At 51.6% G+C, this 27,416-nt stretch overlaps 3 protein-coding genes across 4 annotated transcripts in view; 1 reads left to right on the top strand and 2 right to left on the bottom strand.

Moving 5' to 3' along the window:
- CHRNA3 (cholinergic receptor nicotinic alpha 3 subunit) overlaps nt 1–7,262 on the bottom strand; it is a 29,987-nt gene extending 22,725 nt beyond the window's left edge. For both annotated transcript variants that reach the window (XM_033189269.1, XM_033189268.1), the window contains exons 1-4: nt 6,732–7,262; nt 4,760–4,899; nt 4,601–4,645; nt 3,032–3,141 (exon numbers count right to left, since the gene is read on the bottom strand). In XM_033189269.1, coding sequence (XP_033045160.1) covers nt 3,032–3,141; nt 4,601–4,645; nt 4,760–4,899; nt 6,732–6,789 — 353 coding nt within the window. In that variant the 5' untranslated portion in view covers nt 6,790–7,262. The remainder of the gene's footprint in view (nt 1–3,031; nt 3,142–4,600; nt 4,646–4,759; nt 4,900–6,731) is intronic.
- The window catches only part of LOC117070328 (A disintegrin and metalloproteinase with thrombospondin motifs 7-like), a 684,711-nt gene that overhangs the window by 387,878 nt on the left and 269,417 nt on the right, over nt 1–27,416 (top strand).
- Nucleotides 11,009–27,348, bottom strand: CHRNB4 (cholinergic receptor nicotinic beta 4 subunit). The gene is made up of 6 exons (XM_033189287.1): nt 27,181–27,348; nt 21,747–21,895; nt 17,738–17,782; nt 17,526–17,635; nt 15,421–16,381; nt 11,009–11,664 (listed from the first exon to the last, which is right to left on the bottom strand). The coding sequence occupies exons 1-6, from the start codon at nt 27,233–27,235 to the stop codon at nt 11,506–11,508; spliced, it is 1,479 nt and encodes a 492-aa protein (XP_033045178.1). The 5' UTR covers nt 27,236–27,348; the 3' UTR covers nt 11,009–11,505.

A 27,416-nucleotide genomic window follows, 5' to 3' on the forward strand; every position in this document is an offset into this window, starting at 1 on the left:
TTCAGCTTCAGATTTCAAGGAAATTCCTTATGATATTTGCTCCTCTCCACATCCAATTTGAAACATTTTGCTACGCCTCTCATTATTGCTAAAATCATATATCCTATAGTGCTCCAGCTGTTCACTCAAGATTGCCAGTAAGAAAATGGTTATAAAACCCAAAACATAAAGATTAAACTTTCTGCTCATTTTCTTAATTCTAGCTTAGCAAAAATTCTCTACACCCTGCCCAGTTCCCTTAAGAGCATTTAAACTATATGATTCCTATGACAACTCACAGTGAACAACAAAAAAAATCTGCAAGCCTGTTAAGTTTATATTGTGTCCCAGTTCTTTGATGATCAGTTTACAAATACAAATCACATAGAAGAAACATTTATAAGTGCTGTTTCCTTGGGAAAATAGTAAATAAAACATGGACTGTCTTCGGAGTGAGTAAAGACCCCCTTTTGTTTTTGCCAGAGTCCAGAAAGTGTGATTCAGTATAAAACCTAGCTTCTCTAGTTCTGACACTAACTGTAAAATCAACACTACTACTAAGAAAACATTATTTTGTACTAATATGGCATAAAAACCTAGACATATTTTTAGCGTTAAAATCAGAATAGACTAATTCTATATCAAGTGTTTTGCTGAAAATTGTTTAAATGTAAATGTAAAATGTTTAAATGTTAAAACATTTTAACTCCAAAGCACAGGTACAAAAATGGTATTCTTCAATACCTACAGAACGGGCATGCTGTAAAATATCAACTAAAATTTATGTCAGTCCAATGAAAGAGCTTAAATGTGAAAAGTATCAGTTTTGAGTGGACTTAGAGAAAAGAGAGGGGTTTTGGAGGTGCCATGATGAGCAGGACCAGTCTGGCAGAGGAAGAACCTTTACAAGAGAGAAAGAGGAGAGGCCTCCCAAAACTGGCGGGAAGATGCGCATTCTGGATCCAGAGGAGACTGGAAGTAGCCCATTGTGAAGGACCAGCCCAAGAGCAGCTTCTCTGTATGGCAGGAGCCAGGGAAGTCTTTTTAGTCCTAGACTCACCCTTCTCAACTATGACCTGGACGCAGCCACCCAGACGGGCTGGGAGCACGGGGCCCAGAAAGCTCATGCTACTCTGTACATGGGAACCTCACTTCACATACTTGGGGGAGCATCAATCCTTTCTCCAAGGCCCAGACCTTTTCCCAGTGGGAGGAGTTCTGAAGGGTATACCGTGTAGCAGGGTAACTGTCTGATGGCAGGTTTGCTGCTGAGAGAGTAGAGAAGGGGTTTGGGGACACAGGCAGAGACAGGCTGGGGTGTCCAGCTCAGCCCCCGATCACAGCATCGGCCTCCTGCATCCACTGCCCACAGCAGCCCCAAAGCCACAGTGGATGGCTGAGACCACCCCAGGCCTGGCTATGCCACACATCCACTCTGGGCCTCAGTCCTTATCTGTGAAATGTCAGGGATGGGCCAGATCAGGGATCCCCAAAACAAGCTGCTCACACAGTCCCCAGAACAGCTTTGTGAAAACACCCATTCCTAGGCCTACCCAGAGCCACTGACTCAGTGTTTCTGTAGGACAGGACCTGGGGACAGGTATAGAGATTTTTTTGATAACATAATACATATTAACTTTAGAAAAGACAGTGAAGAACAAAGAAGAAAATATTTTGAATGCAGGCACCTGTATTTTTTTTTTTTTTTTTTTTTTTTTTTTGAGGCACAGTCTCACTCTGTCGCTGGGGCTGGAGTGCAGTGGCCGGATCTCAGCTCACTGCAAGCTCTGCCTCCCGGGTTTACGCCATTCTTCTGCCTCAGCCTCCCGAGTAGCTGGGACTACAGGCGCCCGCCACCTCGCCCGGCTAGTTTTTGTATTTTTAGTAGAGACGGGGTTTCACCGTGTTAGCCAGGATGGTCTCGATCTCCTGACCTCGTGATCCGCCCGTCTCGGCCTCCCAAAGTGTTGGGATTACAGGCTTGAGCCACCGCGCCCGGCCTTTTTTTTTGTTTGTTTTGAGATGGAGTCTCACTGTCACCCAGGCTGTAGTGGTGCGATCTCAGCTCACTGCAGCCTCCACCTCCCAGGTTCAAGCGATTCTCCTGCTTCAGCCTCTGGAATAACTGGGATTACAGGCACACGCCACCATGCCTGGCTAATTTTTTTTTTTTTTTTTGTATTTTTAGTAGAGATGGGGTTTTAATATGTTGGCCAGGCTGGTCTCGAACTCCTGGCCTCCAATGATCTGCCTGCGTCAGCTTCCTAAAGTGCTGGGATTACAGGCATGAGCCACCATGGCTGGCCAAGACCTGTATTTTTAAAAAGCTCATCGGGGCTGGGTACGGTGGCTCATGCCTGTAATCCCAGCACTTTGGGAGGCCAAGGCAGACAGATTGCTTGAGGTCAGGAGTTCAAGACCAGCCTGGCCAACATGGCAAAAATCCATCTCTACTAAAAAATACAAAAATTAGCCAGGCAGGGCCCACCCAGCTATGATCTCCAACACTCTCATTCTCTTTCAAAGAAAAGGTGAGGAGGGACCATTTACTCCATTCCTGTCTGTTTGCACAGAGCTGCTAACAGATGCTACATTCCCGGTGCCCCCGGCATCTGAGCCTTCCCCCTCCACACACGGGTTGGTCCTTGGCCCATGGATCTTTCCATCCTTATGTCCCACAGTCCAGCCAATGAGGTCACCTTGGCTGCCCATGACATACTCTCCTGCCTCCCGAGGCCCTCATCTGCTCCATGTCCTGAGATCCTGCACAATCTTCAGGACTCACTTCAAATGCCAGTTCTTCCCCGAAGCTTTCCCTGATGCCATCCTCCACCCACCCATGCCTGTTTTGAAGCCATTCAGCAAACTGTTGCTATCCACGGCTTTCCAACATCTCTGGTCCCTGGTATACAGCAGTTGCTGAATATGTACCTGTGGAATAAACAGATGAATGAAGCCCTCTTGGAAAAGGCCAAGTTTTAAGCACAGTGGGCCAAAAACCCAGAGCCCAGGCTGACAGCCCTGAGAGGGCATGGGCCCCCCAGCACCTTACTTGTTATACAGCACAATGTCCGGCTTCCAGATCTTCTGTGCAGGGACACGCATGAACTCTGCCCCACCATAGTCAGAGGGGTTCCACTTCAGCTTGTAGTCATTCCAGATCTCAGGGAAGGAAGCAGGGAGGGAGAAGGAGACAGTAAAAGAATTAGCCTGGTTTTACTTCTCTTGGCACCACCCATCTGGGTGAGTCTTTACCCCTGCTGCATGTGACAGAGCCACATCCATGCCATGATCACATAGTCCAACTTCTCCTGTGGGTGCAGTGGGGAGAGAGCACAGGGCTGGATCTGCAGGCCACCTCCTGGCACTACGGAAGCCACTGCCCACATAACCGTGAGCAAGCCCAGCCCTTCATCAACCAAACAGCGTCCACTGGTGCTTTCTCTGGTCACTTCTAGTGCCAGGCGGAGCCTCCTGGACTTCCTGCACCATGTCCAGGTCCATGTGCCTACTGTTTACAGCCCCTAAATGGTTCTCCAGGGATGTTTTCCAATACAGACTCTCTTTCACCCCCAAGGTTAAGCAAGGCTGGCCTCTGAAAGGTTCTGGAGGAAGAAGCCATGACCCCCGCAGGGCCCAGGAAGTGTCTGGGTCCAGAGGCTGGGAGGTCTGAGTCCTGAGCACCAGAGGAGAGAGGGGTGAGGCTGCGGCCACAGAGGGAACGTGTGCATCAAGTACTGGGTGGGGCACTGTGCCCATCTGGCTTTCCAGCCTCCTGGGGATAAAGGCTGTTTGTGCTGAGTGCTCAGCTGGCAAGGCTGGCAGAAGGGTCACCAGCAGGCCAATGGGCCATTATGTCTCCTGGCAAGTCTGGACAAAGCCTCCCTGGGGAGGACATGTGGAAGCCAATTTCTTGGCCTCAATGTGAACAGAAAAATCTACTCCCATGCTACCAACAAGAGCAGCATCTGATTCTGACTTAAGAATGAGTTTCTGGGCTGGGTGCAGTGGCTCATGCCTGTAACCCCAGGACTTTGGGAGGCCGAGGTGGGTGGATTGCTTGAGCTCAGGCATTCGAGACCAGCCTGGGCAACATGGCGAAACCCTGTCTCTATAAAAAATACAAAAATTAGCCGGACGTGGTGGTGCATGCCTGTGGTCCCAGCTACTTGGGAGGCTGAGGCAGGAGAATTGCTTGAACCCTGCTGGTGGAGATTGCAGTGAGCTGAGATCGCACCACAGCACTCCAGCCCCGGTGACACAGCGAGATCCTGTCTGGAAAAAAAATTGAGTTTTTAGCAAGGAGAGAAGGAGGTGTCTCAGGCACCACCCTAGGGTTTGGGGACAGGGCTTCAATCTCAGGTTCATACTGTTCTGTTGTTTGAACATGGAGAATGTCTTTCACCAGGCTGCAACCTGTCCAACTGGGATTTGAGGGGTTGGGCCCTACAGTCCTTCCAGGAGGACTGTTGGGCAGTGCATGTGACCTCAAGCCTTAGAAGAGATAGATCTGCCAGTCAGTCCAATCTGGGTTCTACAGAAGTAAATGAAGCCTGGTCATCTGAAGCAAATAAAGCAGTCACCACCAGGGGGCAGCAGTGCCTAGGGTCTGGTCACTTACTTGCTTGAGCCACAGGTTGGTCTCCATGATCTGGTTTACTTCATCCTAGAAAGAGGGATTAAAGTAGACAGGAGAATTATATAAACAAGGCTCACTCTGGGAAAGGCTCCTTCAGAAGCCCCGGTCCCCATGGCCACGGCTCGTGGCTCCAGCACTCACCACCTTCACCAGCTGAGACATGGACACCTCGAAATGGATGATGACTGGGTCGGACACGTTGGCCACAGGCCGGATGATCTCATTGTAATCTTCAAACAGCCGCTCAAATAGACGGTGCTCGGCCTCTGAGGCCCTGGCCACTGGGGGAAGCAGCCCTGTCAGTCCCGGGGAAATCATTACTTAACCTCCCCCACCCAGCCCACCAGAAACATCACCCATCTACAGCGTCCCCTCCACCTGTGGAGGGATTCTGTGGAACCCTAGACTTTCAGGCTAGTCTTACCCGGTGGGTTACAGAATGGGAAACTGAGGCCCAAGATGGGCAGGATTCTACCAGGCCACACACATTCAGTGAGAAGCACAGTGGTTGCAAGCCTGGGTTCTGGAGTTGGACAGATCTGGTGCAAATCCTGACAAATCACTTGTGAGCTGTGTGAGCTTAGGCAACTGGCTTAACCTCTCTGAACCTCAGTGTCTTTACCAGTCAAAATAAGGATTATAAACGTATCCACCTCAAAGGGTTGTTGTGAAGGAAGTGCACAGCTTGGTGCTGTGCTAAGAGCTCAAGAACTATTCGCAATCCTTTCCTGGGTTGTTACTGCAAGGCAGGGGTGTGGTGCAAATGCTGTCTGCCTAGATACAGCAGCTTGCTGCTTCCACTATGGAAAGATGGCCAGTCCACCCCCAGGGGCAGGGCCACCCACGGTCACCCAGGCCCAGGTCTTCTGTCTCCCAGCCTCTGGGAGAACGCAACCCAGATCTGGGCCTCTCCTGCATTCCACCCTGTAGGGGTTTGGCTACCAACCCCTTTAGAAGCCAAGGCACTATGTGGCTCCCGTGATCTTGTGTGACCCCCAGCTCTTGTTGATGCTGTCTTCACATACTGATCAAAGACTCTGACCTCTCTGCAACCCTTGGGCACCCCTCTTTGTTCCTAAGCCACACCCCAGTACAGGTGAGGCATACGGGGGTCAGCTGTTTTCTGATTCCCACGTACAGATCCGGGGGCAGCTTGGGGAGGCGGGAGAGGAATCCTCTGGGAAGTTGAATCCAACTTCGTCAGGTCTTGAAATGGGATTTTTCCTGCTCCCCCCTCCCCTTCCCCAGAGTGAAAGGAGGGTCCCAGGCAGGAGGTCGGTTGAGAGTGTATGGCCGTTCTGAACAGTAGAGGCCTCGGCACCGAGGGCAGAAGGCGCTCTGAGCGCACAGTTGCACAACAGACCTCCCGCCCGGGCCCGCCGGGAATTCCCTGCAGCTCTGCCCGGTCCCCGACCCTCGCTATCCACCAGCCCTCCCAGGCACCCAAGAGCCTCCCAGCGGCGGGTCAGGACCGGCTTCCCCCAGCAGGCTCCTCTGGAGAGCGGGAGGAAGACGGGAGGCACTCTCCCGGTGGAGGGTCCCACAGCGACGCGGCCAGGAGCGCTGGGGGCTAGGACTGGAGGAGAGGCTGGCGCGCCGGCTCCAGCCCCAGTCCCCAAGCGACTCTCCTTTCCCCCAGGTGGCCTTGGCCAAGTCTTTAGCCACCTCTGGATACAGTTTCCCTATCTATCCGTCAAATGAGGAGGTGGGCGGGGTGCAGACGGTGGAGCGGGTGGCTTGGGCGTGCCAGTTTGGGAGCCAGTGCGCGGGGCAGGGCGACGGGCAGTGCTGGGACGCGAATCCCCAACTCCTGCGCCCAAGACGAAGGACCCAGTCTCGACCTCCTCATTATCCCGCGCCTACCAGCGCCCACTCGGTGACTCCCAGGTTTGGTGGTGGCTAGGGGTAGGGGGCGAGCCGAAAGGGAAAAAGCCACCCCACCCACGGCAAAGTCGCCGCCGGGCTGGAGCGAGTTTGCGCGGGTTCCGAGTCCCCGGCTACGGCGCCAGCCTTCTCCGCTCGCCCGCGCAGTGCTCTCACCGGCAGCCCCTCCGGATCCCGCGCCTCCTCTCGGGCGCCCGTTCCTCCGGAGCCCTAACGCCCGTGAGCTTACCTGGCAGCAGAGACAGCAGCAGCAGCAGCCGCGGCGGCGACAGCGGGCGAGAGCCCATGGCTGGTGGCCGGGCTGGCCGCGGACCCGGACGGTCGGGAGAGGGCGCGGCGGGCGCAGCTACGGCCTCTGCCCGCGAGGCTCCAGCGCAGACCCCAGACCCCGAGCCCTACGGGCGGAGACGCGGAGGGCTCCTCTCTGCTTCGCGGCCGCTGAGTTTCCGGCGCCCTCGCACCTGCGGGAGGACAGGAGTGAAGCTGCGCCAGGCGAGGGCGTGCGTGGGGCGGGGCTGGGCGTACGTGCTGTAGGGGAAGGGGCTCCCCGCGTCTGAGTCCCCAGCGCTGGGCGGGCTACTTCTCTGCCGGGCTGGGCGCTCCGGACGGCGGCACACAACCAGATCCGAACAGGTGCTGTCACCATCGCCAGGAAGGAGAGGGACCCAATCTCTGTCCCTGGCTTCCGGAGCGTGTGCAGCTCCCGCAGGGGGTTGGGACCACCGGGCTGGATGGGCGCTGTAGGAGAGGCGGCAACACACTCAGAAAGAGGCTTCATGTATTTAATGCTATTAAGTAATTGTTAAGTATTTTAGATATAACACTGGTATTTTTTTTAAGTCCTTATAGTTTGGCGTGGGTAGAAATTAGTTAAAACAATATTGGCCATAAGTTGATAATTGTCGAGGCAAGGTGATGGTACCTGGAGGTTATACTGCTCTTAACTTTAGATTATGTTTGGTTTGTTCCTTAATGAAAATTTGTTGGGGTCGAGGTGGCGGGCGCCTGTAGTCCCAGCTACTCGGGAGGCTGAGGCAGGAGAATGGCGTAAACCCGGGAGGCGGAGCTTGCAGTGAGCTGAGATCCGGCCACTGCACTCCAGTCCGGGAGACAGAGCGAGACTCCGCCTCAAAAAAAAAAAAAAAAAAAAAAAAAGAAAATTTGTTGGGGTGATCGGACCCAACACCAGGCCGTGGGGGCAACGAAGTCAAAGGAATGAGAAAAGGCAAGAGAAAGTGGGACCAGGGGCCAACCCTAGTATGGAGGCTGGGAAGGGCCTGAGCTCTGGGAGCCCATGCTATTTATTGATGATCAAAGAAACAGGTGGTGAGGATGTGGGGTTTCAAAGGAAGTGATGTATGAAGCGAATGAACTACAGCTGTGACGGTTTAGCATTCTTCTTTGAAACATATGGCTACTTGAGATAATAGGAGTGCTAGAAGCAAGGAGCTGGCAAGTCTAGACACGTTTCAAAGGCCATGAGGGGTTTTACCCTGGACCCAGGACATGTTCCAAACCCTGCCTCAGCTTCTCCCCCAACACAGCTTTTCTCCCAACAAAACTAAAGAAAGATAAGACAGAATTTAAAATGAGGCTTCATTTGTTCTTCTTCTTCTTCTGAGACAAGGTCTCACCCTATCACCAAGGCTGCAGTGCGGTGGCTCCATCTCGGCTCACTGTAGTCCCCACATCCCCGACTCAAGCGACCCTCCCACCTCAACCTCTGAAGCAGCTGGGACCACAGGCAGGCACCACCGCGTCTGGTTAATTTTTTATTTTTGTGGAGAGGGGCTTCTCACTGTGGTTGCCCAGACTGGTCTGGAACTCCTGGGCTCAGTGCTTCTCCTGCCTTGGCCTCCCAAAGTGCTGGGATTACAGGCATGAGCCACTGTGTCTGGCCTCATCTGCTCTTCTGATGGAGCAATCTGAGAGGGCATTGGGGTTCCCACCCTAGTCCCCCACAGAACCCCCCTATCCCCTTCCCCACCACCATCTGCAACCCCAAGAATGTGCACTGATTGGCCAGGCAGGGTGTCCTGGAGCCTCCTGCCCTCTCTGACCACCCACCAGGGATGGGGGTGGCGCCTTGATGTTGGTTTCTTTGACCTCCCTTTATCACAGGAGGAAGTTCTGTCATAAACTCTCCTCCTGGCGTTCAGATGGTGAGTTGCCTTTATTGTTTCCAGAATGTGCTGCTTACCCATATTAAAACCAAACAAAAGGAGATCATTTGTGGAATGGAAGATGTTTGTAAGAATTGGGACCCACCTCTCAGGGCCCCAATTATAGCATTCTCATCTCTTGGCAAATGTCCCGCATTGGGACAATACTGTAAGTCATATATCTAACAAAGGTCTTGTATCCAGAATGTATAAGGAACGCTCAAAACTCAACGGTAAGTATAGATGCATATGAGGGATCTTACTGGGGTGATGTAGATGTTCTAAAACTGGATTCTGGTGATAAACATATGAAAATTCATTGAATTGTAAACTTAAAATGGGTGGATTTTATGGTATGTAAATTATACCTCAATAAAGTTTTCTTAAAAAAAGTCTCAATGGTAAGGAAATGAACAATTTAATTTTTTAAATGAGCAAGAGGTAAACAGACTCTTCACCAAAGAGGTATACAGAAGACAAAAAAAAAAAAAAAAAAGGCACATGGAAGATGTTCAAATCACTAGCCATCAGGAACATGCAAATTAAAACCAGGGTGGAATCCAGTTGCTAAAAAACTGGAATCTCATACTTTGGTGGGATTGCAAAATGGTACAGCCACTCCAGAAAACAGTTTGACAGTTTCTCTTTCTTTCATTCATGTTATTATTATTATCATTATATATATTTATTTTTTGACAGAGTCTCGCTCTGTCACCCAGGCTGGAGTGCAGTGGCACAATCTCGACTCACTGCAGCCTCTGCCTCCCAGGTTCAAGCGATTCTCCTGCCTCAGCCTCCCGAGTAGCTGGGACTACAGACACACACCACCATGCCTGGCTGATTTTTGTATTTTTAGTCGAGACAGGGTTTTACCATGTTGGCCAACCTGGTCTTGAACTCCTGACCTTAGGTGATTCGCCACCTCAGCCTCCCAAAGTGTTGGGATTACAGGCATGAGCCACCACGCCTGGCCTCAACAGTTTCATATAAAGTTAAATATACACTTACCATATAACCTAGCAATCACCCTCCTGAGTGTTTAAATAAATGAAAACTTTTATTCATATACAATCCTATATGTGAATCTTTATGTCAGCTCTATTCATAATTGCCAAAAAATGGAAACAACCTAAACATGCGTCAACATCATACAACTGAACACTCCTCAGCAATACAAAAAAACCCAGCTTGATTGAATCTTGAAGGCGCTATGCTGAATGAAAGAAGCCAGTCTCCAAAGGTCACTACTGTATGATTCCATTTAAATGGCATTCTTGAAAAGACCCAACTGTAGTGATGGAGAAGAGATATGTGGTTGCCAGGGGCTAGGAGTGCAGGGAGTCAGGAGTCTAAAGGAATAGCAGCAGGGAGTTGTTTTGGATGACAGATCTTTCCTGTGTCCTGATTGTGATGGTGGTTATCTATACATGTGTTACAATTCCTAGAACTATATATTTAAACATCAATTTTATTGTATAGTAATTTTTAAAATAGAATTTTTTAGAACGTCCTCCTCCATTCCACCAATATTTTGAGTGCCTACTACATGCCAGGCACTGTGCAAAAGGTAATATGTGTGAGGAGTGAATCAGAGCATCGGTGTGGGAGACAGACCTGAGCCCAGCCATGATAGAGAACTGCAAAATGACCAGCGCCGTAGAGTCATGGAGGAGCAAGCCATGCCTTTCAGATGGGGAAACTAGGGATGGCTGCTCAGAGGAGGGGCATCTGGATCTGAAGAAGGGGTAGGAGCCATTCATTCATTCAGCAAACATTTATTGAGCACCTGCTGTGTGCCAAGCTCTGTCCTAGGCCCTGGGGATACCACCATGAATGTGAAGGAGCAGGTCCCTGTTCTCATGGAGCTCACACTCCAGTGGGTGAGTTGTGGATGACAAATATGCCACCAGATAAAAGCGGCAGGTACCAAGGAGTGCTCGAGGAAGGAGGCAGGGTAACGCGATCATAGGGAGGCTGCTTTAGAATGATTGGGTGGTTAGGGAAAGCCTCTCAGAGGAGGTGACATTGAAGCAAAGAATAGATTGGAGCCATGCCCTGACTGATGTGGCTGTGGAAAGAGCTTGGGAAGCCTGGGGGAAGAGGAAGAAGGTTCAAGTAGAAGATAGGGAAGGCCAGGCATAGTGGCTCACACTTGTAATCCTAGCACTTTGGGAAGCCGAGGCAGGTGGATCACTTGAGGTCAGGAGTTCGAAACCAGCCTGGCCAACAAAAATACAAAAATTAGCTGGGCGTGGTGGTAGCTTCCTGTAATCCCAGCTACTTAGGAGGCTGAGGCAAGAGAATGCCGTGAACCCAGGAGGCGGAGCTTGCAGTGAGCCGAGATTGCGCCACTGCACTCCACCCTGGGCGATAGAGCACGACTCCATTAAAAAACAAACAAAAAAAAAGATGATATGGTAAATGCCAAGCCTCTGAGCCAAGCCTCTGGGCTGGGAAGAAACTAGAAGTATGTGAGGGACTGGACAAGGGGAAGTGGAGAGAGATGGCGATGGAGAGGCAGGCCGGCACCATGGCTGGCGCATAGTAGGTGCTGCTATGATGTCATCTTTATCCCCATTGCCCGGTGCAGGGAAGGAAGACAGGCCGGAATTGAACTGTCTGAAGCTCCCTCCTGCTGGGGCTTCCTGGGATCCCTCCAAGGCATTCAGAGAGGACAGTCCAGGCCCCCATCCTTGCCTCTTCCATGGCTGTGGCTGGTTTGATGGGGTTGATGGCCAGTGGTCAAATTTATTTAGGGCCTCATCAGCCACAACCCAGAAGGAAGCAGCAAACTGCTCACCCGGTCACTCACATCCTCTCACCCCACAACCCAGGGGGCCCTCAGTCACGCTGGGCAGCGTAGGGCCCTTCCGAAGCTGTGTGGGTCTGAAAGAGGGGCGGTAGGAAGAGCCCAACAGTGCCCAGTATGCACACAAACACGAACACCCACAGGAACAGCCGGTCTACCACCATAGCCACGTACTTCCAGTCCTCAATGACCTGTAGGCAGAGAGAAGGGCTGGTCACAGGTGCCAAGTACTGGGGTCCCTCCTTTCCCCAAGTCAGGCCCTTACTATCTGGCCAGGGACTCCACAGGCCACAGGCGTGGAACTGCATACTAGGGGGGCAAGTTCTGAGTCCCAGACTGGCCTATCAGCTGGGCAGCTCTGAGCCTCTCTGGCTGTTCTCCACCTCCACCCCTGCCTGTCCCCCACAGCACTTTAGGGCCACTGGGAACTTGGGCTGTACAGAAAAGTTAGGAATGTGAGGACTTGTTAATACCGCATATTGTGATTTGAAAACAAAATCTGGTTATAAATAGGAGATAGGGCCTGAGGATCTTGAAGCCCCATCTTCTCACTTTCACCCCAAACTCACTGCCTGAGCTGGTTCTAGCTAAAGAAAGAACTAGGTGGCTCTCACCTAGTTCAGTGGGAGCAGGGAAACGGGGGCTTACAGAACACCTGGAAATCCTGCTGTTTAATTTGTTCAAGTCTGTTCACAGCAGTGTCTGTTCCCTGTAATTAAGACCCAGCCTCCTCCTGCTGCATCATCCAGGTCTCTGTGGTCTTCTTAGACCCTGCTGCAGGGTATGAGGTTGGCAGAGACCTGGCTGGTCTCCAGAGGGGCCACCACAGATGGGCCCTGTCTCCTTTGCACTGGGGGAGAGCCCAGAGAAACGCCCATGTGCCCAGGATCCTGGCCTCCCTTCCCTATGCCTACTTTCACACTCTCGGACCGGCTGGCTCACACTGCATTCATTCCCTGGCAGAGACAGGCTGGATCAGAAGGCTTGGGAAATCAGCAGAGGCTCTGGAGTTGGAAATGTGGGCAGCAACGGGCATGCTGATGTCAGTGACCCACTTTGTCAGGGCCCTGTCAACGGTGTATCTAATGTGCAGGATAATCCTGTGTCAAGCCAACCCCCACACCCGCAACCAAGCATGACTGACACCTGTCCCCAAGATTCAGCAGGCACAGCACAGCTCTCTCCACAGAGCACTCCTTGGCTTTCCTGGGTTTCTTTTTAACAGCCCTAATTTCAAGCGGTGTCCATGTGCGTATGTGTGTGCGCACACATGCTTTTCCCCCTTTTAATATTTTTGTGCTATTTATAGTGACCAGTTAATCACCAGGGTGGGTGAAAGTACTGAAGATGAGAAGCAGCATGGGCTGGTTTAGGGGCAGGCATGCTCTGGAAGGGAAGAAAGCCTCTTTTCTCCAACTATCCATAAAGAAGTCAATCAAAAGAAAGCCTCTTTTCTCCAACTATCCATAAAGAAGTCAATCAACCAATAAGCCGGCCATGTGCTCAGTGCAGGGCAAGAAACTAGGAAGGGCAAGAGAGTTTAAGGATGTCAGGCAGATCTGGGTACAGAGCCTGGCACTGCCCTGGGCCAGCTGTGTGACACTGGTCAAGTCAGTGAACCTCTCTGAGCTTTGCTTTGAAAGCTTCCTTATTGTAAAATGGGGGTTCTACTAAAAGCCACTTCACAGGATTCCAGGGAGGGTTAGCAGTAATGTATGTCAGCTCCTGGCAGAGCACCTGATGTGTGGTTGGAGCTTAATGAACACTGGTGATTATAATAACAGTGGCCCTGCCTGGCTCCTTCCCTTAAGAGGCTTGTAATTAATTGAGCTAGAAAGAGCAGAAGGTACGTGAGTGCCAAGGGGGTGGTGAGGTCTTTAGAAGAGAGTTCAGGATGGGTGCCGGCTCAGCCAGGGATGCAGGAGACCAGTACTGCTCAATCTAGAATGTGCACACGAACCACCAGGAATTGGTTAAAAATGCAGGCTCCAATATGCCTCCCTGAGAGATCCTGGTTCAGTCAAGAAAGGGTGGTCCTACAGCATAGCCCATGTGGTTCTCACTTAGCCAGCAGGGCCCCAGGCTGCATAGTCATGTTTGGGAACCAATGAATTAGGTGATGCTGACCTACAGAATGGTTTAACCTAAGTAATAGCATGATCAAATTAATGTTTTAGAAAGTGAAATCTGAGAATCCTATAAAGCTGTGCTTCTAAAACTGCAATGGGCCTGGGAATCTCCTGGGGACCTGGTTAAAATGCAGGTTTGGAGCCAGCAGGTCTGGACTGGGGCCTGAGACTCTGCATTTCTGATAACCTCTCAGGTGATGCCAGTGCTGCTGATCCAAGAACTACACCAGAAGAATATCTCATGTCCTATATTCCATTTGTTTGCATTTCTCTTCTTTTCTTGGCACAGTATGATTCTGGAGCTGTTCCTGCTCTTTTCTCTGTGGGCTAACTAATGGAATGCCGGTGCTTTTCCTTGAGAATGCAGCGAGTGGAAAGCAATCTTGAAAAGACAAGAATGAGGAGACGTCCATTTTTGTCCATGCAGCTGCACAGGGGTAGACACCATGTTGTATAGTAAAAACCTGCCCAAAAAATCTGATCTGAAGGTGTTGATATGAGAACATTCACAAGAGCATGAAACTTGTTCTCCCTCCTGGTATGGAAATGGGTGTGAAAATTTCTGTCACCACCACATTCTGTGTTGTTACTATGACATTGTCCTTAGAAGTGTTATTTATTCAAAGGAGTCATGTGAAATACTCAGACTCCAGCACTCATTGCTTTGTCCTGTGAAAGTAAATTAAACCTCTTTTTAAAAAATCTGTAATTCTAGGTCAGGTTCAGTGGCTCACGCCTGTAATCCCAGCACTTTGGGAGGCTGAGGTGGGTGGATCACCTGAAGTCAGGAGTTCAAGACCAGCCTGGCCAATATGGTGAAACCCTGTCTCTATTAAAAATACAAAAATTAACCAGATGTGATGGCCGGCACCTGTAATTCCAGCTACTTGGGAGGCTGAGGCAGGAGAAGCACTTGAACCTGGGAGGCAGAGGTTGTAGTAAGCCGAGACTGTGCCACTGCACTCCAGCCTGGGCGACAAGAGCAAAACTCTGTCTCAAATAAAAAAATAAAAAAAAAATAAAAATCTGCAATTCTAGTTAGCACAATTGATTAGTTCATTACTGTGGTAATCATAGTATATTTACTGATGTTCCTAAAGCCCTGAAAGATATAAGTGCTTGAATGGCTTCTTTGCAAGTCTGAAGAGGATGGGGCAGATGCGCTTGGTACCCCAGCCCACCTGTGTTCCCTAAAGCCTGCAGAGTCACTTCCCAGCCTTCCATTTCTGGTGCCTGCATCTCCTCTCTCCTCTGCCTCAGGGCTTTCTCTAGCACCAAGGGCGCTTTCTCTGGCAGGCTGGCATTACCTGGAAGTGCAGGGGAGTTAATGTCCTGGGGCTACCCTCATCCTTTAGGGAATGGGGGCTGCTGGGTAAATACCTCAGCCTCCTTCCAGGGGGGTGATCCTGAGGCTTGTTCCCACGGGTCCTCAGAGGGTCTGCAAGGGTACCGAGTCCCGGGCACCCATGGCAGTATCCTGCTTATTCATTCTCCTTTCCCTGTCTCACTTTCCCTCCTTCCTCACTGTGCTTCCCGGGATCACATCCCAAGTAAACCACCTGCACCCAAGTCCCCATCTTAGGGTTTGCTTCTGGGACACCTAAAACAAACAAACAAACAATATCACTGGCACTTCCTTCCCCTCCCCAGATGCACGAAGCTATAATATTTAACACAAACTCATTTCAATTTTGGATTCCTTATTCAGAGTTTGAGAGTTCTTGTCTCCTGTGAATTAACTGCAGGAAGTGGGAAGCTGGTGCTACTATCTGAGCCCTTTCTGTTGGGCAGGTGGGCAGGGGCTGGCTAGCAACTTACACTCTGGTCTTCATCGTCATTCTTCATGTGCTGGGCGATGAAGCTGACACCTTCTAATGCCTCCTGCACATCCTGTCGGAACCTCCCAGAGGACCGCAGCCGGAAATCCCTGGAGCCGGCTGGAGACTTGGGAGCTGCAGAGGCAGGGTTCACAAAGCACATGGAGTTCCCATAGAGTTTGGAGGGGCTGGTGGAGGTGATGGTGGCCTTGGGCTTGGTCACGTGTGACTTGCTGGACGGGAAGGCTCTGGCCAGGCTGCTGTCAGGGCCAGGGCGCTTCATGAAGAGGAAGGTAGGCAGCTTGTGCAGGAAGCAGTGCTTGACCCAGGGTGCCATGGTGTGGGTGCTGGGTGAGCGGTGGTGCACATTGAGCACACAGACGCTGGTGACGATGGAGAAGGTGACCAGCACCATGGTGAACATGAGGTACTTGCCGATGAGAGGCACATCGAGGGAGGTGGGCGGCACGATCTTGGAGATGAGCAGCAGGAAGACTGTGAGCGCCAGCAGCACAGAGATGCACAGCGTCATCTTCTCGCCGCAGTCGGACGGCAGGTAGAAGACGAGGATGGCCAGCGAGGTGATGAGCACGCAGGGGATGATGAGGTTGATGGTGTAGAACAGAGGCTTGCGCTTGATGATGAAGTCGTAAGTCACGTCCACATAGCTGGGGTCCTGTGGGTTCACTGTCCTTCTCCCTGGGAGGGCCACTATGTCCCACTCACCACTGGGAGTAAAGTCATCCATGCTGGCTGTGGGTGTCATGAGGACCATGTCTATCTCCGTGTGGTCATAGGTCCAGGAGCGGAACTTGAGGGTGCAGTTCTGCTGGTCGAAGGGAAAGTACTTCACCTCAATCTTGCAGGCGCTCTTGTAGATGGCAGGGGGCAGCCACAGGACGCTGCCGTTGGACTGGACTATCAAGTTGGTGTAGACAGACACCTCATAGGTCCCGTCAGCGCTGGGCAGGGTCAGGGCATGAAGAACATCGTGAAACCCATACACAAGGCCTGGCCTGTTCTCAGAACTCACTGAAGAGCCCTTTGGGATTATTTCCCACTAGTCACCCTTCCACCCTTCCAGTCCCCCAGGCCCTCACTGAAAGGGACCTGCTTTTGTTGGCAACTATGTCATGGAGAGAGCCCTACCATCAAAGCACCAAAGCATTCTTTTTTTGTTTGTTTGTTTTTGAGATGGACTCTTACTCTGTTGCCCAGGCTGGAGTGCAATGGTGTGACATCGGCTCACCGCAACCTCCACCTCCCGGGTTCAAGCGATTCTCCTGTCTCAGCCTCCCGAGTAGCTGGGATTATAGGCATGCACCACCATGCCCGGCTAATTTTGTATTTTTGGTAGAGATGGGGTTTCTCCATGTTGATCAGGCTGGTCTCAAACTCCTGATCTCAGGTGTTCCACCCGCTTCAGCCTCCCAAAGTCCTGGGATTACAGGCGTGAGCCACCATGCCCGGTCCGTCAAGCACTCTTAAGGCTTCCCATGGAATAGCTCATTTAAGCCTCTCAGTAGTCCAGTGAGGCAGGTTTTATTATTATCCCCATTCTACAGATGGGAAAGCCAAGGCCCAGAGAGGTTGACTTCTTCAAGGTCAGAAAACTTGTAAGCAGGACAGCTGAGATTTGAACTCAGGTCTGTCTGACCCCAGACCACACACTCTTAGCCATTACATGCTACTGCTAGTATAATCATGACTCAGGGAGAGTCTCTTTGGCTTCCTCCACCTGCCTAAGATATTTATGCATAGTAAGTCAGTGGTACCAACACCAACAGTGGCAAAGCAACAGAGGCTCAAAAGGATAGTATGGAGCATAGAAAGGGCACTGGGCTTGAGGTCAGGACACTGCTCTGGTCCCAGCTGTGCTTCAGTGAATCAGACAAGGCCCCTCCCCTCCCTCAGCCTCCAACTTCCCATCTGTAACTGAGGGCTCTGGCTCTGCTCACCTCTGTTTCTCTTCTAGCTTGATGGCCTGGAAGGCTGGGTAAAGCAGAGATGGGGCTCAGGGTTGGACTCAGGCCTGGATGACTCTTAGAGCTGGGCCTGCTGCCCTGGCCTGGCTGTCACCAGGCCTCCACCAACCCTGCCACTCACTTGTTGTAAAGCACGATGTCAGGCAACCAGATGCGCTTGGCGGGGATCCTCAGGATGTTCACACCCTCGTAGCGGGAGATGTTCCAGGTCAGGCGGTAATCAGTCCATTCCTGGACAGACAGGCAAGGCCCTGTCACTTGTAGGTCCACTGCCACCAAAGGGCAGCCCTCAAGAAAAGATCTCTTGGGCTAGGGGCCCTTCAGGGCACTTACCTGTTTCAGCCAGACATTGGTGGTCATGATCTGCTCTCGTTCATTCTGGGGAGGGAAACAGGGCTATCAGTTAACCAGGAAGGAGGAGCCTCACAAATGGATTTCACTTTATTGTGCAAAAGGCTGTAAGCTCCAGGCCCATGTGACCAACTGCCACCCCAACATCTCTTGGATGGCCCAAAGGTATGTCACACTCAGCATGTTTGATACAAAGCTCATGATCTTCCCCAAAACCTGATCCTCCTTTGGCTTCATTGTCTCAGTGAATGCCACCCCTAGCCATTCAATTCCACAAGCCAGACGCGTGGACATTGTCTCTGACACTTTGCTCTCTGATCCATCCATCACTTAAGACAAAAACTTAAGTCTTGTAAGTTATATCTCCTAAAGCATCTCATATTTGTCTGCTTCTCTCCACCGCCACCATCATCTGTCACTTAGACTACTACAGTCCCCTAACTGGGCTTCCTGCTCTGCCCTGGCCTGCCTTTAGTCTATTCTCTACATGGTAACCAGGGTGATCCCTTTACAATCTCAATCCCTTTGACTAATTGCTCTGCTGCTGCATCTCATTCAAAGTAAAAACCAAAGTTCTGCTTAGAGTCTACAAGGCGCTAATGATCTGCTTCCGCATCACCCCTCATCCCATTAGCTCTATGACCTCTTATCTCAACACTCTGCCATTTGCTCATTCCATTTCCACTGCACTGCCTCTTTGCTCCCGCACACTGTTCCCTTTTCCTGGAAACCCACCAGGATGCTTCCACACTTTCTTCTATTCTCAGAAATGTCATCCTATCTGAGAAATCTTCCCTGACCTACATAAAGTAGCACCTCTGTCCCTGCCCTGCCTTATTTTTCTTTCTTTCGTGTGTGTGTGTGTGTTTCTTGAGACAGGGTCTCACTCTGTCACCCAGGCTGGAGGACAGTGGCGTGATCTTTGCTCACTGCAACCTCCCAGGCTCAAGTGATCCTCCCACCTCAGGCTCCTGAGTAGCTCAGACCACAGGCACAGGCCACCATACCTGGCTAAATTTAAAAAAATTTTTTGTGGAGATGGGGATTCATCATGATGCCCAGGCTGGTCTCAAATTCCTGAGCTAAAGTGATCCACGCATCTCAGGCTCCCAAAGTGCTGGCATTACAGGTGCAAGCCACATCACCAGTCTTCTTATTTTTTTCCATAGCATTTCTCATACCTAAACACCATCTATCTATCTATCTGTGTATTGTCTGCCACCTCCCACTAGAATCTAATGACTATGAGGAAATAAGGCAACTAGAAGAGTATGTGACATGTTGGACACTCCATAAATCTTTTCTGAGTAAATACATGAATCCTACCATGATAAGCCAGGCCACCATCATCCACGTCTCACCTGGACCATGTAAGACCCTCCTAACTGGTCTATGTTCATTCTGTACACCGCCACCATACACACACACACATATCTCTTCTTCCTATGCAGCCAAAATAAATCTTCCAAAGTTCCTGTCATTTCCTCCCTCAATTTTATCCCTGTTTAGATTACTTCCTTGGCTTCCTTCACTTACAGAATAAAAATATTGCTCCTTCACAGGGTCTACAGGGCCTTGCCAGGTTTCCCAGCCACACTTCACCTCTTTATGTCCCTCTGTTCTGTAGTCCAGCCCCCTGGCCTTCTTTAGTACTTTGGGTAAGTCTTGTGTTCTCAGTTTGTACTATTTTTGCTGCCTCTCCTTCATCAAGATAACTTCCAGCATACTGATCTCATTTTGGGAGACATTTCCTCAAGGAACCTACAACTATATAAGATTACCAGTAAGATAAGGTTTGGCTGCCAGTAACAGTGATCCAGAGTAACACAGGCTTAAATAAAGTAGTAATTCATGTCCCTCTCATGTTAACACTTTAGACATATATGGCAGTTCTGCTCTACAAAGTTCTGATAGGTACCCAGATTCTTTCCTACTTTCTTCTCCACCATACCTAGAGTGTGGCCCTCGTAAGAATGGACCAAAATAACTGTTGGAGCTCCAACTATAAATTCCACATTCCAAGCTGTTGGTGGGGAAGGAGAAGGGAGAAGAAGAATGCATGGCAATTGTCTCATTTTGATTAGAATATTTAGGCCATTTACATTTAATGTAGTTACTGATATATTTGGGTTTAAACTTACCCCCTGAGCTTCCATAGCCTCAGATCTGCCCCCTTGCATACCCCTGATCTCTTGCCAAGTGGCATTTGGGTCTTTATGTCATTTCCCTCACCTGTCTTGGAGTAAAGGTGAGGTTCAGGGACTTGAGCTTGTGTACGCTGGTGTTTTCTAGGAGAATGTGTCAAGTACAGGGGAAATGGCTTGGAAAGAGGGAGACTCAGAGGAGAGTCAAGGACCTCGAAACAGGCAAGCCAAGGAGCAGGAAAAGAGATGAGAGTGAGCAGAGGAAACAGTGCTGGGGCAGGGGAGCAGGTGGAAGGGTCAGGGAATAAGGAGGGCTGGAGAGGTGAGGGTGGGGATGCTGGTGAGGGAGTGCCTGGCTCACTAGACTCAGAAGTCAATTACAAAACAGGTGCTTTGACAAGCCTGTTTGCCTTACCCAGCACTAAATCCCTACATGCTTTCTAAAAATTTCCATCTTTAAACTGGTTGTACCTATAACCCTCCCTCCTCAAATAAATAGATACACCCTGAAAAACAGGAGGACAAACCCCCTCCTGGCCTGGCAACCCACAACCTAATATTTACTGTATACATAAGCTTTCAGAAATATAACTTGCATGCCTGGGGGCTGGTGGTTGCATCCCCTCCTCCTTCTGGTAGCCTCTATCACCCTATAAGGCCCACAGAGCAGATCTGACCAGGCAGCCTGAGTCTGGAAGTGCGGCAGAGCCTCCCGCTCGTTCACCCTCACTAGGGCGGCAGCTGCACAGCAGCGGCTGCGCTCACCTCATTAAGCAAGAAACACTGGACTGGACAATAACACTCAGACACCAGCCTGAGAAAGCCTGGCTGAAAGCCCTCCTTCTTTCCAGCCTGACTATGGAGGGAGAGGGGCAGAGAGTACACAGCTCTACAGCCCTCCCCATCCTGGGGCTGTGTGTCCTCCCAGGAGATGGAGCCAGTCATTAATTTGGCCAAAACCTTCCTGAGGGCTGTAGGTTTGACAGGCTGGGTGTGTGTGGGCCAACCATGTTAGAGAGAGAGTGTCTGGCATTTCAGAAGGCAGCCACCTGGCCAGAGGAGGGTCAGCCCCCTTAGTGATCTCTTTCCCCTGGCTGGACACAGCACCCTGCACTCTCCCCTTGTGAATGCTCCCCCAGATCTGCTTCTAGGGACGGGGTTCTAACCCTGTGGATGGGGACATGGGAAGGTTTACAATAGGCCATGGTTTCCTCTGACATCTTCAACTCAGAGGCAGCAGAGAGAAGAGAAATTCCCAGGCACCTCCTCTCTCAGCACCCCCGCCTCTGCCCCACATCCACATATGGAGAATCTGACAACAGTGCCACTCCTCCTTTCCATGCCTGCAGCAGCCACGCCCACCGTCCAGACCCTCACCCACCTGGCTCTATAGGTACTGCACTGCCTCTGGTCCTGCCCCTACACCTAGGCCTCCGTATCCATCAGTTCCCCCAGTCTGGTTCTTATTTCTCCCAACAAGTAGGAAGCATATAAGGTTATCTGAGCAGGCTAGGGGAGAGAATAGGGTGGGGCTGTGAGGACAAGGAACAGAAGCTTATGGTCATGCTGGAGACCCAGCTGAGCAGAGTCTATGGCAGGCCCATTGGCTGCCTACCCAATGTCACCCCGCTCTTACCCTCATTTCTTCTTTGTTATAACAAAACCATGACTTCATTAAATATTGGACACCTATGAACTTCATGGACCCCTCTGCAGCCTCCCTGATGTGTATTGGTAAGTCTAAGTCAACTATAGTAGTTTCATTCCTCTGGCCAATGATCGCCTGGGGCTTGGGCATGAGCAGCCTCTCCGCCTGAGCCTGAGTCACAGCTGCCCTCTGCACCTACCACACTGATAAGCTGGGCCAGGGAGAGCTGCAGCTTGATGGAGATGAGCTGTGAGGAGCTGGTGGCTGGGCGGATCAGGTTATTGTAACGGGTTTTGTTCAGAAGGTCGTCCATCAGCTTTTCCTCTGCATTGGCCACGCGGCAGTCCCCTGGGAAAACACACAGTCAGACCTGCTGGGCCCTTGTGCACCTGACCCCCACTGCAGCCTGTGGCAGCGAAGCAGAGAGCTGAGAGGGAACACAGGTGCCCTTAGGGCTGGCTGAAGCAGTGAAGGTGCTGGCAGGCCTGTCTCTCCTTGAGGACTTCAAATTAAATACACTCAACACAGAGCTCCACTGTCTCCTCCCATGCCATACCTCTTCCTCCTCCTCTTCCTTCTAGCAATGAATGGCATCCCACAGTCTACATATCTGGCACAAAGACTGGGTGTCTCTTCTTGACCTCTCCCTTGGTTCATCGAAGTGGCCATTTAGTCCTGCCTTTTTTTTTGAGACAGAGTCTCACTCTGTCGCTCAGGCTGGAGTGTAGTGGTGTGATCTTGGCTCACTGCAACCTCTGCTGCCTGAGTTCAAGCAATTCTCCTGTCTCAGCCTCCGGAGTAGCTGGGATTACAGGCCTATGCCACCACATCCGGCTAAGTTTTGTATTTTAGTAGAGACGGGGTTTCACCACGTTGGCCAGGCTGCTCTAGAACTCCTGGCTTCAGGTGATCTGCCTACACTGGCCTCTCAAAGTGCTGGGATTACAGGTGTGAGCTGCCATGCCCAACCCTAGTCCTGTCTTTTACCTTCCAAATCCCTCAGTCTGTCCTCCTTATCTCTAATGCTACAGCCATGTCCCCACCTCCCTACCCCTGCCCTCCTTCTGGTCTCTCCACCCCCAGTCTGCCCCTGTTATCCATATACCATACATTGCCAGAGTGGTCTTTCTACAGCAAACTGGTCTAGGGCACTTCCCTACCCACAACTCTCAGAGCTGTAGGTGGATTTAAAAATCAAATGTTTTGGCTCAGCATTCAAGGCCCTTTCCCTGCTGACACTGGCTTATCTTTCTCAATCTGATTTTCTCCCACCTCTCTACCTCTACCCCAGATACTCAGATACTCTCTCTTCTGGCCGTAGCCTACTGTTTGCCTTTCCCCCTGTGACCTTCACTGTCTCACTTCCTTTTTTTTTTTTCTTTCTTTTAGAGACAGGGTCTTGCTATGTTGCCCAGGCTGGTTTCAAGCGATTCCTCCTGGATTCAAAGGATCCTCCCACCTCAGTCTCCTTAGTAGCTGGGACTACAGGTGTGCACCACCACACCCAGCTTGTCTCACTTCTTGGAACACACTCTTTCTTCTGCCAGGATTGCCCCCAGCCCACCAGTTATGAATTATCTGAGGGTCTGTCTTGTGCCAGGTACTTTACTACATTTTGAGGAAAATAGCAAGCAAAAGCCAGACATGGTTCCTGCCACCAGAGCACTTACAGTGCAGGGGAACAGCCCCATGACTCACATGTGAGTTTGGGTGCAGAAAAGGGTACGAGGTGCTGCTTTCCCTAAGAAGAAACAGAGCTGAGATGGGGCGGGGGGATTTTCCAGGTTCAGACTTAGACCTACAGAGTGTAAGGTCCCTCTGAGACACCAAACGGAGGGGTCCAACTGGCAGCTGGCTCCTCGTCTGGAGTTTTCAGGAGAGGTCTTAGCTCAGAGCCACATTCAAGACCCAGCCTAAATGCCGCCTCCTGCAGGGAGCACCCCTGAGCTTCCAAAGGCTCAGATCTGCTCCTCTGCACACCCCCGATCTCTTGCAAAGTGGTGTTTGGGTCTTTATGTCATCTCCCTCACATGTCTGGGAGTAAAGGTGAGGTTCAGGGACTCGAGCTTGTGTAGTCTGGTGTCTTCAGGGAGAATGTGTAAAACAGAGAGGAGGTGGCTTGGAAAAAGGGAGACTCAGGAGAATCAAGGACATCTGAGGAGGCAAGCCTGGGAGCAAGAAAAGAGATGAAAGTGAGCAGAGGAAACAGTGCTGGGGCAGGGAAGCAGGTGGGAGGATCAGGGAATTAGGCGGGCTGGAGAGGTGGGGGTGGGGATGCTGGCAAGGGGCTGCTTGGCTCGCCAGGCTCAGGAGTCAATTACATCTTCCCGCAAGAGCCAGTTCACCTAGTTGCACCAAACCCCTCCCTCTGTGGGTAGGGCCAGAGGGCCCAGAGCACAGACCAACCCAATTAGGCAGGCCTGAGGTGGACTCAAGGGTGGGTGCTGGGCTGGACTCCTGGCTGTGGGGAGCAGCCGCCACCCTGCCTACTGCATCCACTTTCCAACTCGCTGCCTATCTGAGCAGATGCAATATTGGGCACCTTGTGAAACGTGCTCCTGGTGCACCTGCTGCCTGCTGCCCCTCCCCCAGGCTGCCCTGGGCTCTCCAGAGGGGAGTCCTATGGAGGCTTGGCCTAGATTCTGAGCCCTGCCTCTTATACTCAGGACCCCTTTCCCAGAGGCCAGCTGCTTGAGTACCCTGGAAGCCAGTCTGTAGCCCAGGCTAGAGCTGGGTCCCTCCCACAGCCCTTCTTTAGCATGTCTGTTTGGACTGACTTATTTCATAAAGAGGGGTGTGTCTTGCCCAAGCCCATCTGGCATGTCTGAGGCAGCTCTGGAGTCAGAATCTGCAGCTCCCATGCCCCAGCCCTGCAATACTAGGGGAAGCTGGCGCCCACATCTCTGAAGTCCCACTGGGCCGGTCCGACTGAGCTCCCAAGTCCAGGGCTGCTCTGTAGGCTGTGGGGCTCATGCTCCAGCTCCCAGCCCACCTGATGTGCTCAGGTGGCTCCCCTTTGGGCCTGCCCTGCCTCTCAGGCATTCCGCTGACCCAGAGGGACTCCCCATCTTGACCACCAGCTGTGGGCTCGAGTTAGAGGTTCCCAGAACCCTAGACCATCTGGCCCAACCCCCTGTTTCTCAGCTGGGGAAACTGAGACCAAAGAGGGGAAGAAACTTTCGCAAGTGCCCCCAGCAAGTCAGAGGAGGAACCAGGTCTAGGAGCCCCTTTCCGACAGAGGTATTCCCTGACCCCTGAGCCTTCTTCAGTGCCTCATTAGCTTCCCTGTAAGGAGACTGCCCTGCAGGGGCTGGAAATGGTGCTGTCCCGGGCAGTGTGTGCCCGTGACTGCGCCTGTGTTTGTACTTGTGAGTGTATGGGGGGGTGCGGGGGGTTGGTGAAGGGTGGGAATAAACAGCAGGGATACTGGGGGCTGGAATGCACCCCACTTGCCTCCCCAAAAGGGGGCAGGGGAGCCCAGCCCAGCACATGCTTAAACTTTCCAATGTACTGAATGCCTGTGAGACCTGCTGGGCTCAAAAGACAAGCAATAGGCCTTTTGCCCCCAGATGGCAGGGGTGGCCCCGGATGGGTAGAAGCTTCTGCAGCACGGTTAGGGGTCACATCCCAGCCCATGGGCTGACAGTTAAACAGAGAAGCCACCACTAGGCGTCAGTCATGATTCAATGATTCTGATGAGGAGTGGGCCCCCGCCCCCAGCCTCTGCCCAGGGTTTTGTCTTCCAGGCCTTCTTGGGAAAAATTGTTCCCGCCCAGAAAGGGGCTAAAAATCTGAGAGGAAGCCATAGCTGGACTTCTGAACTGTGTGAGTGTGTGTCCAGTTTGGAAAGGTATATCCAACCTAAAAATTTATGTTGAAAAAATGGAAAGATATACCCATTGTTTTGGAATACAAGCTACAGAAAGTAACAGTTAACAGAATCTTATTGGAAAGATTAGATTCTGCATCTGGAAAGGCAGAGTGATTTTTCAACTGGGGTGTATGTCCTTAACTGAGGAAGGGAACATGATATTTATATTTATTAAAAGGCAGCTATGTTTTTTTTTAAGTAGAGAATTTATCTTTTATAAAGAGCTTATAACATATTATTAGTGTTTCTTCAATCATGTGTATGAATCACCTGGATTCCTAGGCTTTATTCCCAGAGATTCTGATCCTGTGAGCCTAGGGTGGGGCCCAGAAATCTGTACAGGGTGATACAGGCCACCCCAGGACCACACCTAAGAAACACTGCAACTGGCCCTCACACACATCCAAGTCTCCAAATATTATCTCCATAGAACAGATGGAGAAACTGAGGTCCAGGATGGTGAAAGAAATGGCACAGGGTCACCCAGCAAGTAGTAGCAGAGCCATGATACACGGACTGCCTGCAGACACCATCTTTGGTGAGAGCTCCTCTTCTTTATAGGAGTAGTACAAACTTACTTTCTGTTGTTTGTATTCCAAAATCATGGGGATATCTTTCCATATTTTTCTTCTCTTTTTTTTTTTTTTTTTTTTTTTGAGGCGGAGTCTCGCTCTGTCGCCCGGACTGGAGTGCAGTGGCCCGATCTCAGCTCACTATCTTTCCATATTTTTCAATATGAATTTTTAGATTGGATATGCTTTCCCAAACTGGACACACACTCACACAGTTTAGAATTCCAGCTATGGCTTCCTCTCAGACTATTAGCCCCTTATATATTCCCTGACTCCTACCTCCTTCCACCACTATGGTGGGTCTCTATCCAAGGAAGAGGTAGCCCTGGTCCTCTTGGCTGACTGGGGCTTGGAGGAAAAGCCTGGGTGAGTGTAGGCGCTAGTAGGGCCCTTGGAATTCAGGTGGGGAAACTGAGACCCTGAGAAGGCAGTCCTCATATTTGCACTCTACCTGGAGAAGGGCTGGGGTCTCCTTCCTGAGTGGCAGGCCCGACTTCACCAGCCTGGCACTCAGTCAAGCTGCCTGTCCAGGCCCGGCACACCTTGGGTGGGTGACCAGAGGCAGTGGTGCCATAAAATGTGTTTCCTGGGAGATCTACCCGCAAAGCACAAAACATTCCAGGGCTGGTGATTTGGGCAAGCCCCCTTCCCTCTTGGCCCAGTTTCCCCATCTCTACCACAGCTGTGTTGGAGGAGACTTCTCTCTAAGGCTGAGCAGCAGATTCACTCCCAAGTGCCTACACCGCCCAGGTGGCCGGCTCCTCTGAGCTCACGCTTCAAGAAAGTCACCTCTTAGGCAAGGAAGGAGCCTCGGCCCTGTTGGGAGTGGGAGTCGGTGCACTTGCAGCCTCCCAGACTACTGGGGATGACTCGCGGTGCCTGCAAAGCCGGTGTCATCCAGCCCCGCTGCCCAGCCCACAGACACTCACTCGGGAGGGTAGCCCTGGCCCTCGCCAAGGGCTCCGAGAAGAGGCGGCCTCCACCCCAAACCTGGCAGACCCACCCACGCAGGCCCGCCCCCGCTGCTTCGGCGAGTGGGCTCAGCCCTGCCCACGCCCCCATTTGGCCGGGACAACCTCAGGCCACTCACCCGGGCGTAGGGCATCCTTCCTTCCCTCCCACCTGTGGCCAGTCCAGCCCCGTTCAGCCCAACCCAGGCGCCCCTCCCTCCTTCCCCGAAAAGAACTCACCGCGCCCGCAAAGGGCGACCAGGAGGAAAAGGACCAGGGAAGGCGCGTGCCTCATGGCTGGCGGGGCCGGGTGGCAGCCGCTGCAAGCTCCGCTGTGGGGTCACAGGGCACCCGTGAGCCGCGCGGTCGAGTGAGCGCCGGTTCTGGCCCCAGAGGTTTGCTGGCGCAGCGGCGCACACTAGGACCCCGCGGAGAGCCCCGCCAAGCCCCGCGTGGGCAGCAGCTGGGCGTCCCGC

This window comes from Trachypithecus francoisi, unplaced genomic scaffold, assembly GCF_009764315.1.
Source record: "Trachypithecus francoisi isolate TF-2019V2 unplaced genomic scaffold, Tfra_2.0 Lachesis_group3, whole genome shotgun sequence".
NCBI classification, from domain to species: domain Eukaryota; kingdom Metazoa; phylum Chordata; class Mammalia; order Primates; family Cercopithecidae; genus Trachypithecus; species Trachypithecus francoisi.